The 16,345-nt window shown below is 38.3% G+C and overlaps 1 protein-coding gene across 3 annotated transcripts in view; it reads left to right on the top strand.

Moving 5' to 3' along the window:
• al (aristaless related homeobox) overlaps nt 1–16,345 on the top strand; it is a 149,348-nt gene that overhangs the window by 92,820 nt on the left and 40,183 nt on the right. For all 3 annotated transcript variants that reach the window (XM_022072039.2, XM_022072040.2, XM_022072041.2), the window contains exon 2: nt 13,910–14,402. In XM_022072039.2, the coding sequence (XP_021927731.1) occupies nt 13,910–14,402 (493 nt within the window). The remainder of the gene's footprint in view (nt 1–13,909; nt 14,403–16,345) is intronic.

Here is a 16,345-nt window from a genome sequence, read left to right as displayed (position 1 = left end):
AGTTTCTATTTGCTCATAGTAAGAAAGAGAAGAACTTATGTACATTATATGTTTTTATAGCTTGAATATGCGTCAAATTGTTTATCTTGGTGATGATTACTGCAGCAAATAAAACAAAACTCTTACCAACCACGATAATTAGTCTCATTAGACACGACTGGAAGGGAAAGGGAAAATAAAAATTACGTGTAATTAGTGACGCACCTGAGCGGAACTTAAGATAATTATTAAAGTAAATTTTCCTTGTAGGTTGAAGTTGTCTGTCTAAGTAGATAGTTTGTCTGTCACTGCGATGCGACATACTGTCATAACTATGATAAGCAGACATGAAAACAGAGCTTCCCATAGCAAACTTTAAGGCTATTTATTGGTTAATAAATTGAGAAAGAAAATTTTGGTAATATGACTCAAGCGTTTACCAAATTTTCAGTACGACATGAAGTTTTCACGGCGATAAAAATGTTCTTTAACACAATACAAACTACTTATAACCTACTTCTGAAACTAGTTTTGTTAAAAATAAATGAGACATTTAAGACTTGCAATCGAGTTGCTTTGACATTGAGCCACTCACCTGTGAATTCTGCTAATAATTTTGTAAGGTAAATTAATTTACATACCAGTCTTGTTTGTGGGTTTTGATAAAATTAATAATATGCTACCTGAAGTAGTATTTGTTTGCGTTGCGTATACGGACCAAGCTTAAGTGGTCCTTTCCTCCATATGTACACGAGAGAGAACTTCAGACAGACCTTTCAAGGAAATGCCCATCAAAAATACATTACGGCATGTAGTTTCACCACCTTTGGTTAAACTTGATGAAGGTAATTTTTTCTAAGCGTAAGTTTAGATAAGTCTTGTCTCCTTTGTTGAGTTGTAATCTTAATTATGATCTTCCATTAGCTGATTTTTTCCCCATTCAACATTCACACTTAGCTGCGGTCTCAACAGTAGTTAATTTGCTGAAATAACTAATAGACGTCTTGAAACACGAGGACAATAAACTGAAAGCAATGGCAATTAAAATTATTAATGATGGTCGAGAGATGTTGTACTTATATCTTTTAAAACTGCGCGTATTCTATTGTAAACTGAAAATCCGTACAGGTTCTTTCCTTATCTTGCAGTGACGTGTCGACAGTAAAGGAAGAAAATTATGTTAATGATAATTTGTGACAAAAAATAAAGGAAATGAAAACAAATTAAACTTTCTTCTGTAATAAAATGCTAATGCAACTGTGACAGCCTGTGAGTAACTGCCGCTGAACGAGCGTTTGCAATGACAAGCGCATTAGAGTCACTCGTCACTCGCTCTGACTGTGAGAAGAGGTTCCGTGACGTCAGAGTGACGTAATCAATTACCCAGAACACTATTTCGGAGTAAATTACGGAAATATTAAGTACGTATTCAGCCATCTGTTATTGACATTCGCGTTAAAATAAAAAAAAAAAACAGGAGTCAAAATTAAACAATGGTGGGGAGTGGAGTGGGGGAGATAGTGACCCGCGGAGAAGAAATTTGTGAGAACACAAAGTAAACTTAGATGGACATAAGTAACCGAAGATAAACTAAAAGCAGAACCTATACCAAACAACATTTTAAATTTTGGAACAAACTCATTTTAGCGCGCTGGCAAAGCAAGAGTATTAAAAAGTTTGCGAAAAACATAAAATAAAGAACGGGTGGCTCTTTTGGAGAGATTTTTTGACGATTGACAGCGGAGCAGATCAACAGGTGACATAAATGCTTCACTGATATATGATAATTATAATGATGACATTAAAACGTTTAGACATATTTAACTGACAAAGTACACTGTTCAGTGGCAGTGCTTTTGTGAACACGGCGATGAACTTTGAGGTTACATAAAAGCAAGGTCTTTTTGACCTGCTAAGATTAAGTATCGTTCAGGTTTCAATGAAGACCCTAGATTTACCTAATGCGCCTGTTTTATAGGCTTAGGTATTGTTTTAATGTTCAATGAAATTGCACTGTAAGATATTATAGGCTAAAGAGTTTTTATATTGACAATGGCAAACCAGAAATTCAGGATTCGTTTGCCTGTACCTATATTACGTTTAGAAAGAAATTACTTTCCTTGTAGTATTATGGAAACCACAAGTTTCTAAAGAAGTTAGTATATGTTTTCCAGAAGAATGATTTCGCATAAACTGAATCTGGTACTTGATTCAGTTATCAAACTAGCCTATTTTCCGGGGCTATTATGCACTATGGCTGAGTTACGAAATGTTATCTTAGACCTATAAATTTGCTAAGTCGAGGTTTTAGGTTATGTTTATAGGAGAAAATAGAAGGAAATTTTATTTATGATTGTTGGGTTTAACAAATAGGCAGAGCTAGTCTGAATGCAGAGGCTGAAAGAAAATTCTCTACCTGTGTCGGGGATCGAATGGTAGCCAATCACCATATTGACTGAGCTACCCGGCTCACAGAATTTGTAAGAAGATACTTAAACATGAAGATTTCTGTCTTCTGGGTTGTTGCGCTGTGTAGTCTGGTCGATGTTTACCAACGTTTCAGAGGTCGTACTGCCTCCATCATCAGGGCGATGAACATTCTGAAACATTCTGAACATTCATCGCCCTGATGACGGAGGCAGTATGACCTCTGAAATGTTGGTTAACATCGACCAGACTACACAGCGCAACAAACCAGAAGACAGAAATCTTCATACTCATCGCCCTGATGACGGAGGCAGTATGACCTCTGAAACGTTGGTAAACATCGACCAGACTACACAGCGCAACAACCCAGAAGACAGAAATCTTCATACTCTGATGACGGAGGCAGTATGACCTCTGAAACGTTGGTAAACATCGACCAGACTACACAGCGCAACAAACCAGAAGACAGAAATCTTCATACTCATCGCTGTGAAAACCTCAAATCTTACATATTTAAACATTTCGGAGAAACATACTGTCACTTCCCACAGGGACTCAGCACCAAAACATTGAAGATGGAGACAGTATGATACCCCAGTATATTCGTGAAGAAATGAAATACCGGGATAACATGCAGATATTATGTTTTCTACGCTCAACGTTTTCATATTGTTTTAAGCAAGAGTCTCGTGCTTGTCCTTAAAGTGCTTGTGTTGGACTTTTTGTTAATAGGTTTACTCGTAATGTATAAGCCATGTACCTGGTCAGCTCCGATTAATTATCATACTTTTTACTTGACTTTTGAAACAAAAAGATATCACCTAGCCATCTGAGCTTGTGCTAACTTACTTCGGTGTAATGCTAGTACACACACACACACACATACAAACACACACACACAAAAACACTCAGTTCCTGTCTGTCTGTCTGTCAGTCAATTGGCCTTATTTGCATGCTTAAAAACTTGTTTTCTTCGACATAGCTTACACGTGGATGTGAAGAATGGTGTGTGGAAAAGAGAGAAAGAGAGAGAGAGAGAGATGGGAAGTCGAAATAAAGTAGAACAATTTATCAAGCATACAATCTTGAAGTGCTATAGGTAGAACGCAGGACAAATGCCATTCATAAATTTGTTGATGTGTTCATATTGTAAGTAGGAATACGAGCGGTTGTGCTAATTAGATCAAAGCCGACATGCGTGTAACAAATGTGTGTTTTACCATGACCTGAAGCAGAGTCAGTGAGGACTTGAGTTCACGGACACACCAGGATTACGGAGCGCTTATTAGGGGCTTGCGCTGTGTACTGCATTCTGTTGGGCCTTTTCCAAATAATCGTATATAATATCGAAATAAATTATTGATGATTATTCTCAGTCACTTTTACACACACTCACTGTTCACTGGTTTCTCTTTGTTAAATTATGTGTTTCTGTTGAATATGACCATAAACAGTTTCGAATGTAAATGTATTATTTTTTATATTTTAATTTTGTCTAACGCAATATTAATAATAATATAAATCATATGAAGTTAGTGGTTTTGAATGTTGTTCAGATGTTTTAAACTTCAAAACTAGTTAAAACTTATTAAAATTGGTGAAACACCTTGGCGAGTCGTGGTGTGTCTGGATCTCAGATGTGTGTCTTGCAGTGTACCTTTGATGGCCATGTTGAAATGATACATGTAGTTCATCAAAAATAAACTAATGAACAGTGGGTGTGTGTGAAACTGACTGAGAATAATCATCAAGAGTCAACACAACAAACTGGGATGATACACTGCAGAATCAAAAGCATTTGTGATTGCTGATTGTAGAATCAATTATGCATCTGAAGAGGCCAGACTGCTTGGTTTAAGACAGCTTAAAAACAAGAACAGCGACTTACATCGTGTATTATTTAACTATCCCGTTTAAAATATGTAGTTTATTTGACAGCGGTTTCTCAACTGGGTTTGTAGCTGCATCGGTTGGCAGGATGATTATGAAATGTAAAAGAAGTGCTCGGACGTTGTAATGGCTTGTTTTAAGGTACGCATACCATCTCAATAGTTTGCTTGAAAGGACTGAAAAAAAATCATGAAAAACCTGAATCAGGATCAGGCCTAGGGCAGATGTTCGAACCCAGGACCTACCAAGATTAAAACGTGACGGCGAATGACTCGACGCTGATGTAAGATGTCAAACCGTTGAGAAGGTGTTCATGAACGATGAGTATGTAATCCATTTCAAGACAGGTTTCCTATCTTGGCAGTCACACGAAGAGATAGGCAATGGAAAAATTATTTTCCTCATTTGATATGTGAAAGTTATGGACACAAACGTTAATTTATTTCTACACGTGTTTTACGATATTTAGGCCTACCACAGTTGCTTAAGTCCAATTTATTGAAACTTATTCATCATCCTGATTTTCTCAAAACACAGCTTTTCAGTCACTGATTTAGCTGATTCTTTTTCCGTCTTCAGGAGTGGGAGGAAGCTATTCAGAAGGGCGTGTTTGAATGAGTTAACTTCAATCACTCTTTTAAAGCACCAAGCACTGTAAATGTAATGTTCAAAATTATCTCCCCTTGGACCAAGAATAAAAACCTTCCTGGCACAAAATTTAATAACTAATACCCAATTTCCTTTACCTTTATTTAACAAGACTTTTCAGAAATGATGAATTATCGTGTACCATGCTGAAGTATAAATGTTGTTAAAATGTTTACATATTATTATAGAGTTACATATGATTTTAATTTGTTCCTGCAGCAGCTTGTATCTGACCATTTTCACCTTAAAAGCTCACATTTACGGAAGGGTTTTTGTTTCAGCAGCATGTTGTACTTGTACGTAAAACAGGAGACGAGAATTTAGATTCCTTTGGAACAAAACAAATAAACGACTTTTAACTGTAATAAATTAGCAAACAGTTTCACGATCCTGGTGGTCTTGGGCCGGATGTGGCTCGCGGACCGCCAGTACAACAACGCTGATGTGGGCTAACGTATAAATTTATATCATTAACGCCACGTACACCCACGCACTTTCCTGTGCGTTTTGCTGACATAAAATAAATATTACGAAACTCATTTTGATCAGTTTCATTGCTAACACCCTACTGGTGAACAGCTTTTTTATCATCTGGAAAGAAGCCTGAAGTATAACAACAGCTCTGTGAGTCAAAATGAAGTTGCCTGTGCAGCAAAACGCGATGAGATCCTGAAATTCCTTCCAAGAAGCGGTAACGTTCTAGACGTCTCTGTCCTTGTCTCCATGAGTTTTATAATTCAACTCTAGTATCGACTCGTCAGGAGATCCAATGGGACAATACTCTAATTTAATCTCTTTCGGAGCATTGTCTATGCACTTTATAACTCAAGGTAGTTTTCACGACCTTCCAGTTAACAAATTTCTTAGTTATTACAGTTCAGATATAAACAAACATTTTCGGTGTACTTTATTAAGTTTAGCTACAGCGAAATTTTTCCAGGTCAAACCCTTGGAATATTGCCATCAACTTCTGAGTGAAATCGTCGATAATAAACCAAACAGCTTAGTTTAAATTAAAAATATATGCAATATATAAATAAGCTCTGTGCATGTTTTGCCATTTTAACCCTTTAAAACGCATTAGAAGCTATACGAGCCATCTGCATTAAACATTTAATAACTCTACATTTTGTAAACAGATTGTATTTACGCCCCCAGCTCACAATTGTAGGGTGAAAACATTGTTTGCTTTGGTATACGAAATAAAATTATAAATATTTAGATAATATTCCTCCTTCGAAAGCAGCTACACCATACTAACAGATTTCTTCTCATCTTGGCACACTTTTAAATTTCATAAAATAAATTTGATCAGTAGTATTAACATAAATGTCTAGGGAAATTCTGATATAGAAATAACATTGTATATAGATCTGAACTTGTATGGCGATAGATCGTTGAAAGATACGAGTTTTTCTACATTTTAAGAAAGTGGGAAGCAAAAGCATGGTGATTCTGCAAACTATTCTGATACGAGAAGCCGGTGTTCCTTTCAGTTTAAAATCTTTTACTGATTATTTTCTTGGACTTTTCTAGTGGTAAATTCCAAAACAACATTAAAAACTGTCGGTAATAAAGCACCTTCGTGTTTCAGACTATCTGAATAGGACATTTATTACACAAAGCAACAAATTAGTTCATTGCATGAAGTGTAGATAAGCTATCTTTAAAAATTACAAACCGTTATTTGAACTTTTCTTTTTTTCGATATTGTCACTGGTTGTGGAAAAACCGAGACACGTAATTCCCGATTCTGTTCTGTAACAGGCCTGTGTTTAGTGGAATTTATGTCTGAAAATGAATGTATGTCAAGGTATACAAGTTTCGCATGAAACCCATTTGTAAAATACATTTATATCTACTACATTGAAGTGACACCTTTCTGTTCCTCTTCCGTAGGGCCTTCGGGTAAATTCATCTGAGAGGCCTACCAAGAGGAAAAGAGCTGCCTCATACTTTTTCTCGCCACTAAATTACCTATGTTCATCCTCACATCTCACGGCGGAAGCAATGTAAATAGACTCAGGAAATATGGTGAATTTTCAGATTTAGTTACGTTAAGAGTCATTGTAAGCAGCCACGGGGAAGGAGACATGTCAGGCAATGTCAAAATTCTGTCGTTTAACAAACCCTGTGCACTAGCTACCGCTTTTAGCTCGCTGTCGATTTCTTCCAAGGGCCCACGTCACTCCTCCACGGTGGTCACAGGCAAGATCTTCGTCTCCTTGACGTCTGCAACTTATCTCGTCTTGTTTGTTATCCCTCACCTGCTAAGTGGTTTAAGTTTATATACCTCCTTGATGCATTGGAGAAGTCCATTCTATCTGACATCGTCTTCATCCTCCCGTTTGCCGTGACATTACTCTCCTCGCCACCGATTGACCTAGAGCGCGACTGGAGCCTTTCTAGACGCTTTTATCGTTGTTCTAAATGGGCTGGCAGACATTTAATCCCCCGGCGTCTATTAACGAAAGAAGCCACACGCTGTACCATGTTTCTGGGAAGTTATAACCTGGACTATTTGCGAAGTTACATGAAAACATTGCGTCGCCTGCAAAAAAATTCGTCTGTTGATGTAGTTTGGGATAACGAGCGGCTAATGGATAAATCACTGATATTATTTTAAAAATTGATTTATAGAATTGTTTGGACGTCTGTCCCAATACTTTGGTTTATAAATTCAGTCTGGTTTAACCAGTATTCGAAAACAAAATTATTATTTCTCTTGCGTGATACATGGACTGTTACTTCAACTTCATTAATTGAATGATCCGTAACGATCCTAGAAGAGTAGTATTTACTATTTAGTTTCTTGATATATATTACTTCCCTGCTGTGTTCCATGTTCATCGGATAAATATTCCTAGGGATATTAGACGTTTGATAATTAAACCATAAGACATAGAAAATTGAGAAAATTTGATGCCGAAGTCTTGAGTCACCACAAAGTAATACAACGAAATTCGACATTCAGTGTATTTGAATACAACAACAAATGAGCTTTATTTAGCTGTGATGGGGCAGTAAGCACCTCTGAAACGTGGACAAATTTCTACGAGACTACACGGCGCAACATCCCAGGAGAATCATATTCTCTTACATTTTATTTCGTATATGTGTGGCTCCTCGTAATTGTTTGGAATGAGGTTGTTGGTACGATACAGCACTGAAACACTTGAAAACCAACGAACGCTGATTCCAGCTGCTTCAGAAGTAATGATCATTCCAACATCGCTGCAGTTTGAAAAGTTAATGTTCTCACTGCAGAGATTTGTACGTCATCGTTCTAACGTAATAAAATATTTTCAAAATTTTCTCTTTGCTATTCTGCACATTTTGTTGGCATTGATGTCTATTTATCACAGACACAAAGTCGTTGTTTAAAAACTGAACACATTGGACAGAAACATAAATTATGCTTAGTTCTGTTTCATTACATATTCAAAATATCAAAAAACTTTCAACAATAACTGCAAATCTTCATCAGTCTATAGTTAATTTTGTTTAGGTCTACGCACATTTATGTTGCTATTTGCATTTTATAATATCGGCGAGCACCTTCTGTGAAGCAGATGTTATAAAGCGGCAATGCGAGTCAGAATAAAACTAGCCGGACAGCTTTTAGCATAGCATCTAATATCAAAACCTAATCGAAATATTTTCAGGGATTAAACGTTCATAAAGGAAAGAAAGTTTAACATAAACATAGTTTTTTTTTCATTTTAGTCCTTAATTAAATACATTTTGCGAGAGCGGCTTACAGTCGTCTTAGTATTTCTAACTTGAAACAGCAGGGAATAGGAAGAATTTTTTTTCTCCAGATTTTATGGAATTCCGCTGTCGTGACAGTGCCTACTGCTTTGCGTGGTTCAAATTCCGCAGATGTTTGGACAGAACACGAAAGAAAGATCTTCCGTTATGTAGACTTTACTTATGTAATCTACAGAATGTGTCGTTTAAAACGTAACCCAGCTACAATCATGAAGGAAATCAGATGCCGGTCTACTCCACTGTAATAGACTCTCCCAGCCTCCCCCGTAATACCCGAGTCGAGGTCACTCTTTTTGTTAGGCCGCTGCTCACGCCAGTTGCGCAGAATACGTTCAAGGTGCGAAGATGGTATACTTACGAGCACTTATTTCTGTGGGGGGTTCTCAAAGAATTTATTCGATTAACCCACGAAGTTTGGAGGAACTAAAACACAATATTGAATAGACTGTTGTCAACATTGACCTAGAAACACTTCTGAAAGTTGCACGAAAGATAGTTTTTTTGGTTGACGCTTGTCTTCAACAGCGCTGGTGGACATTATGTCCATTTGCTGTACAGCTGTTCTGCGAGTTCTTCCTAACAGATAAAAATCATAAAAACAACCTTTTATTGTTATATTGATGTCTTCAAAGTAGTTAGGGTTGAGTTTTAAATGGGGCACTGTCTATAAATTATTTTGCAGATGTTAACTAAAACATGTCTCTTTTTATTAGCACGTTTTTCTCGTACCCGTAATAGTTTTTCATTCTTTAAACATGACTTGATGTAACAGCCTTTTTTCTCAATCTGGTTAGAAGCAGAAGGGCCCAAAGTGCAAAATATCAGACTGAATCTCTCATCTGCAGCCAATCTTGTAGCAATTTCGATAACATATTAACAGCTAACAATTTTGGTGTCCACGGTTTAGTACTCATAAACATGTAACTAAGGAAGAAAGTACTTATAACTGAATTTAAATAAAATTGCACTTGGCATCTCATGTTTTCCTTTGTTTTGTGACTGAAGAGAAGGTGGATCATTATACCTTCACGAAACAAAGTGACCAGATTTTTTATTTTCTCTGTTGTTCTTTTGTGAGAAATATCAAGTGTATGGGATGATTACCTGACGTAAGCCACTGAGAAACTTACTGTCACAAGTACCATTCCGTTCCGCATCAGTTATACCATGACAAACACAATCTTCCCTAATTATTAATTGTGGTTTATTTAACAACGCTGTCAGTTAACTCACGCCTATATTATCCTGGCGACAACTCTCTGCTTCAATACTGAAAACAACACAGAAGAGAGTTGTATAGCTCCTACTCATTCTTGACCTCGGCACTAGATGGGGGTGAGCGGTCAGCATTACGCTCCGGCCGCACTTTATCCCCGGGGAAAGGATCCCGGTACCCATTGGATAGGAGGCTGGGTGGGCCTCAGCACCGGTCTGGACACAGAGGCTAGAGGAAAAATCCTCTTCTCTTGCCGGGAATCAAACCTTGGTCGTCCAGTCCGTAGTCAATTACAACACTGTACATCACAAATAAACTATAACGTCTCCATTACAAAGATAATTCAGCCCATGTTGCTTAGGAAGATAATAGCTGTTTATTGTGAGGATCATACACTCTGTGTGCAGAATAAATAGTTACTTTACGTTAAATTAAGTGGTACATAAGCTCAAACTGAGTTTTTAAGTGTTAAATTAATTATAGAAATGCATCCTGCCTTGTTTAACAATTAAAGCTAACAATTTACTGCGCTCAGATAGCAGTCAATATGTTAAAGTAAATACACTAAGATACTGAAGAGGACTAACGCGATAAAAATTACGGGCTTATGGGTGGGCTGTAGTTATAGGTAGCGATGTCTTAAACCGCTTCTTGAAATCATTGAAGACCAACGAAGCAGTGTGACCGTTTGCTGTAAAACAGTCCATGTCTCTTCCCTACTGTTCCAGTCATGCGATCTTATTATTCCGGAAGACGGTTTCAAATTGTGGAAAGGCTGTTCTACGTATCATGAAGCAGGAAACACTAATTTCCTGTCTGTTGATTAGTGTCTGAACTGTTAAGCCCCTGCTTGCATCACCGGAGCGAGTTAATTGGCAGGGGTGATTCAAGTTCGATCACCACTGACAGGAAGGGGTGCAGTCAAAAGTGTGAGAGGGGGGAGGGCATGGACCTTAACTGGAACGTTAAGTTGTTCTGCAATTGAGTAACAATCTGGCAAGCAAGAGTGCAAGATTTTTCATGGGGAAGGGACTTTGAAAAAGAACAGCACACTAACTAGTGTAGTGTATTTTAAAGTGTAAATTATTCTTTACAATAAAGCGGAGACATAGAATATCCAGAAATTGCACTGACTGAATAACTTTCATGTGCCTAGATGAACCAAATAGATGGAAAATCAATATTTGTGTTAGGCAAATCCTTTTCCATAGTATTTTTTTTTATAATAACGAGTTTCACCACTTATTTTGTGTGGTTTAAAAGTTGTGGTGAATTTTCAAAAGGTTACTGGCTATTCGAAAGGTAATCTTGTGATGGGATAGCTGTCTCCAAGCCGCTGGGCAATGCAAAGAGACGACTCTCCGAATTAATTACAAAGTACAGACCGGCTGGAACAAGAAATCTAGAATGGCAGTTTAAAATACCGCGAAGACAACTGACGTTGCAAGGTTCAACAAACGACCCAGTTGCTTGACAGCTTGGTGATGGTGATGATGATATTCTGGGTTTGTAGACTCACACATTGTATGCCATTAGAAGCGACATATTTGGTCTTTATGCCAGCACACAGAGAGGTCGTTCACGAACTAGTTTTGCATTTATGTGCACTGCAGAAGCACTGATGAACATGCTATTTATGTATTATTAAGATAACTGATGGACCGTTCATGTAGCTCGAATTGGGACATAAGGAAAATATAGGTCTCAGATATTTTGTGGGGAAAATTACAATGAAAAATGACCTCTTGGAAGACCAAGAAACAGGTTGAAGGTTAGCATTAAGATGGATCTCAGAGAAATGCGCAATAGCCACCTTATAATACTGTCCAGTCAAATACAGTTTCGCTTACTGTTCACTGCATTATTTATATATTTCTGCGGCCCTCAACAAAGATATAAATAGCCAATGCGACCAGCGGTAATAAAAAGTTTCCCGACCCCTGGCATGTGACGACGTCTTCCTTCATGTGACATCAGACTTGTTTGTAAATGGTTCATGCTGTGCTCCTAATGCTCAAGTGGTTATCGGCATTCACTTGTTAGATAAGCGCTCCATTAAAGTTCTGTGTGACTTCCACCTTCTAATGGATGATTTCAAGGAGCGTGCAGTATACAGAATTGATCGTATGCTCTGTAAACTGCGCCCAGCCTAGCTGTACATGTCGGTTACGTCACATCGTGGAAGGGGGAGGGGGGAAGTAAGGTGAACACGGTAGCAGCTAATTTCCGTGCTGTAAACTACCATATCAAAACATTACTGTTTTGCATACGAACCAAAGACACGCTTTCAATGTTGCAACGCATCAGAAGTCTCTGTTACACTGTTAGTATACCCACTGCACATTTACAACATGGATTAATCATGGACAGTTTTTTATAACCTTGCAATTTTTGCGGGAGTCACAGCTGCAGTGAACGTAGCATGCAGGGGTCCGCTCTTTTGTGGCATGCCAAGGTATTTTCAGTGTTTTTTATTTTCTTTATACAAGTTCAAACGCCTTATGTCCTAACTGTTAGTAAGAAAGGAAAATGAAATTGTTCCGTTTGTGGAGCTAACTTTACTGCACACGAAACGTGTCAGATTTTATTTATACTGTCATCGATTAATCTTATCTCTTCTATATATTTAATGAGTCGGCGTAATTGCGAGGTTGGCTCTACTTAGTCTGCCTGTCAGTCTATCTAACTTTCAAACGCAGTTGGAAACAATGAATTTCGGCACGGTAATAAAAATTGTCTGATGGATTTAACAATTTAATTTCCTTCTTATCGGTATATTTGTAACGCTCAATTTACCGAACCGTGTTTTAAGGCTTTTCTCCCTATTCTGAATGTACTGTCTTCGATTTTAGACTAGGAGGCTGATTATTCTTTGAAGTAAATGCTTGGATAATGCCTTGAAATAAACCGTAATTGTTTCATATCATATCATTCTCAATTCATCATTTACTGTCATTATCCTATTTCCTGTGTGCAGCCGAGAAAGTGCGGTCAAAATAAAAACATATTCTACGATTATCCCATCAAAATCACATTCCGTATAGTCATAATTAACGCATCGGAACAGAGCCCTTGATGAGAACCTAATTTTCGCCCATCATTTTATAAATTCTGCACCTTTATAAAACCCAAAGTTTTATTACTGTGTTCACAAGTACCCACAAATTGTTCCTGACCTGAGCCAGATGAATCCAATTCACATCCTTTTTATTTAACGTAAGCGAAGAACTCCTTATAGATACGTACTGTAAATTTCCCTGTATTATTTTGTTTTTCAGCCGAGATTCTTCTGAAATCTATCAGAGACCATACTGGAAGTTAATTCAAACTTGCACGTTTGTCACTGGCATGTTTGTTGTTATCTCTGCGAAAAGGAGATTTAAGTGCAGAAAGTTCTCTTTTGATTCAGCTGTAAGCAGTAAAATACATTTACTGCTTATGAAGTTTAATGGCACATTACTTGTGTTCTGAAAGTTGGATGCACGTTGTTTAATTAGTCTCCTGACGTCTAAATGGCGTCTGACAACACGCAGCGTCGCTCCGCGCTGTTGACGATTGTTTGACTAAACAAAACATGGCCGATATTCATGACCTGACGGCGTTGTTTTCCGTTGACACTGAAAATGTCTGTGTGTGTGCATTCACTTCAAGTACCTTGTTAGTATCAGAGGAAGAGACATGTTGCCCAAGACTGCACTGCCTCGTTATAGGCTCGCTTGTAGTATTATTTTGTCTTATACAGTGCAGGAAGGAATTATGTTCTCAGTCGACGGATTATAGCACTGCACGGTGAACCTACATATTGAGTGAATTATGATCACTGTGTCTCCATTGGTTTTCCATTACATAAAGCATGTAGGTGTTAATTGCATCGGCTCCCGTTAAACCTAATGTGGGGAAAATCTTTCAGGTTGACAGTTCCTTCGTATCTTTTGTTAAAAGCTGTAACACTGACCAGCTTTTCTGTTATCTTTGCAGATTACTCTTCAAATATCACCGGTGTGGAGTCTAGTGACGCTTCCCCTGTACCAGCAGTTCAAGAACAAGAATTTGCCACTAGTGTGCTAGTGCAATCCCAACAGGAAATTCTGAGTAACGGAATTGGGGGGAACTGTAGTTCTAGTTCTGGTACGGCAGTTGTTATAATGGGTGTGTCTGAAGAAAGTGAAAAGGCTGAAGAGGAACTGTCTGCTGTAGACTCACCCCCATCGGTGCTGATGGGGGAATGTGATGGTGAGAAGGGGCCGGGTGGTAAAACAGCTCTTCTTATGGAGCACGGAAGTACGAGCAGCGGCTCTGTCCTCGACCCTGTCGGAAGTAGTAATGCGTCGGAGAATAACAGCGAAGGAGAACTGGATGACTTTGCACCGAAGAGGAAACAGAGACGATACCGCACCACGTTCACCAGCTTCCAGTTGGAGGAATTGGAAAAGGCATTTGCTCGGACCCATTATCCCGATGTCTTCACGAGGTAAGCTACGTGTCCCGATGCACTTCGGGACAGCAGCTTTTTTTTACGCGTATTTACCAAAATATGTATCTGTATGCTACTATAAAACTTATTATTACTGTCTTTAAAATTGTAATTTGCTGCAGTGGATTCATTGTACTTCCCATTTGTCCATATTGCACATCGTTCATATTGAAAACCAAGTAAATTAGATTAGTTACGTTAATATTTCTTACAATAAAATATGTCAGTTACAGAAGGATAATAAATCACAACCGTGAACTTTATACTCAGATTCTTCCATATGACAAAATGCAATTGTACAGAAGCGATTAATAATAGTGTAACATTTAGGTGTACGGGTTAAATGTAATTTTTGTTGTTGTTAGAGTAGCTTGTGCAATTAATACGATTTTTTGAGTTAAATTTGGTCGACTTATTTTGAACTTAATGGTAAATAGGTAAGATTTCAGGTTCTCACGACGGCGAATATGAAAATGTCTGTCTTATGGATGTTGACCGGTGTAGTCTGGTGGAAGTTGACCGACGTTATATAGGTCCGTTGATTATGATGACAGTAAACACCTCTGAAACGTCGGTCAGTTTCTACCAGAATCCCAAAAGGCAATCATCTTCTTGACGATAATTAGCTCACTGAAGATGATCTTCAAAAGTTTTGTGTAGGCCTGTAAAGTAAAGCTGTCCCACTATACGCCATGTAGGCGCTTGGGGGAGTGGAGGTATAGCTCCTACTCATTCTTGACCTCGGCACTAGATGTCCTGCACAAATAGAAAAGTCAATTTTTAATTAGAACGGCAAAGTTACACGGCTTTATGACATGCTGTACAACGCAAGTACAGTTATGACCATTGCATTATTTACTCGTAGTTTAAGGGCGGCCACATACCAACTGCGTCAAGACAAGCATCAAGACATGAGACAAAAGACGCAGTCTTGCTTCATTCGTGATTCAGACTCGAGTCCGCACACCGAAGTGGCACGTGTCTGCGTCTTAGCACATCTCCTCTAGTTGATGACATGACGTCGTCCAGTGAGGAAGATATTTTAATGTACATGTGGCTTAAATTACGTAAAAAAAGGAAAGGGAAGTGGATTCATGACTTTAATGAGTCGTGTGCGTACGTTTTAGCTCTCGACTTGTTAAACGATCCAGTGAAATTCCAGTCTTATTATCGAATGTCCCCAGAATCCTATAAGGAACTTCTTCAGAGAGTTTCGCCACTATTGAGGAAGCAGGATACAAACTATAGGAAAGCTATTAGTGCTGATGAACGGCTACTTATAACATTAACTTACCATCTATGTTTACTTCTTTTGAAACTGCATGCCAAGCTTTATCAACCTCCTCCTTGTTTGAGAGGCCCGGGGACGAATAATCGTATATTACCGGGAATTTCTCAACCGTCTGCACTAATTTAATATTTGTTTACTCTTCACTCATGTCGATAACGTACACTGGTGCTGTTCCTTGAGTACTGATGTCTCAGTCCTGGCGCACGGAAAAGGAACATGCCGAGTCTTGCTGCACGTGTCTGCAGCATGAAGCTGACGTCAGCATCATGACTCAGACCGATGTGCGGCGGTTTTCATAATCTCATTCGTTTCAACTGTGCTCCTTTCTTTGCGTCATGTCGCAGACATCGTGTCTTGACTGTTACATGTCTTGACGCATGCCGGTGTGCGGCCTACCTAAGCGAAAGTTGAAAACTGATTGATTCGTAGGCTATTAATAAGGCTCGTTCGTGATGAACCCTAGGTTTTTCCAAAAGATGATAATATCTTTACTACTTGATGATGAACTTTTAAAGAAATATTGTCTATAATACTTGCACTATATTTCGAAAACATTTAGTGTTTTTCCAACTACGGTAGTTATTGAAACAACTTTCTCTAACTTGTATGTTGAGACATGTAACGACACATTTAGATGTTCTATATGCGT

This window comes from Zootermopsis nevadensis, unplaced genomic scaffold (genome assembly GCF_977971745.1).
Source record: "Zootermopsis nevadensis isolate Lab colony 2312 unplaced genomic scaffold, Znev_1.0 Znev_ptg000002l, whole genome shotgun sequence".
Classification (NCBI taxonomy): Eukaryota; Metazoa; Arthropoda; class Insecta; order Blattodea; family Termopsidae; genus Zootermopsis; species Zootermopsis nevadensis.
Note: the sequence above shows the minus strand (reverse complement) of the source record. Positions and strands in the feature narration are given on the sequence as shown.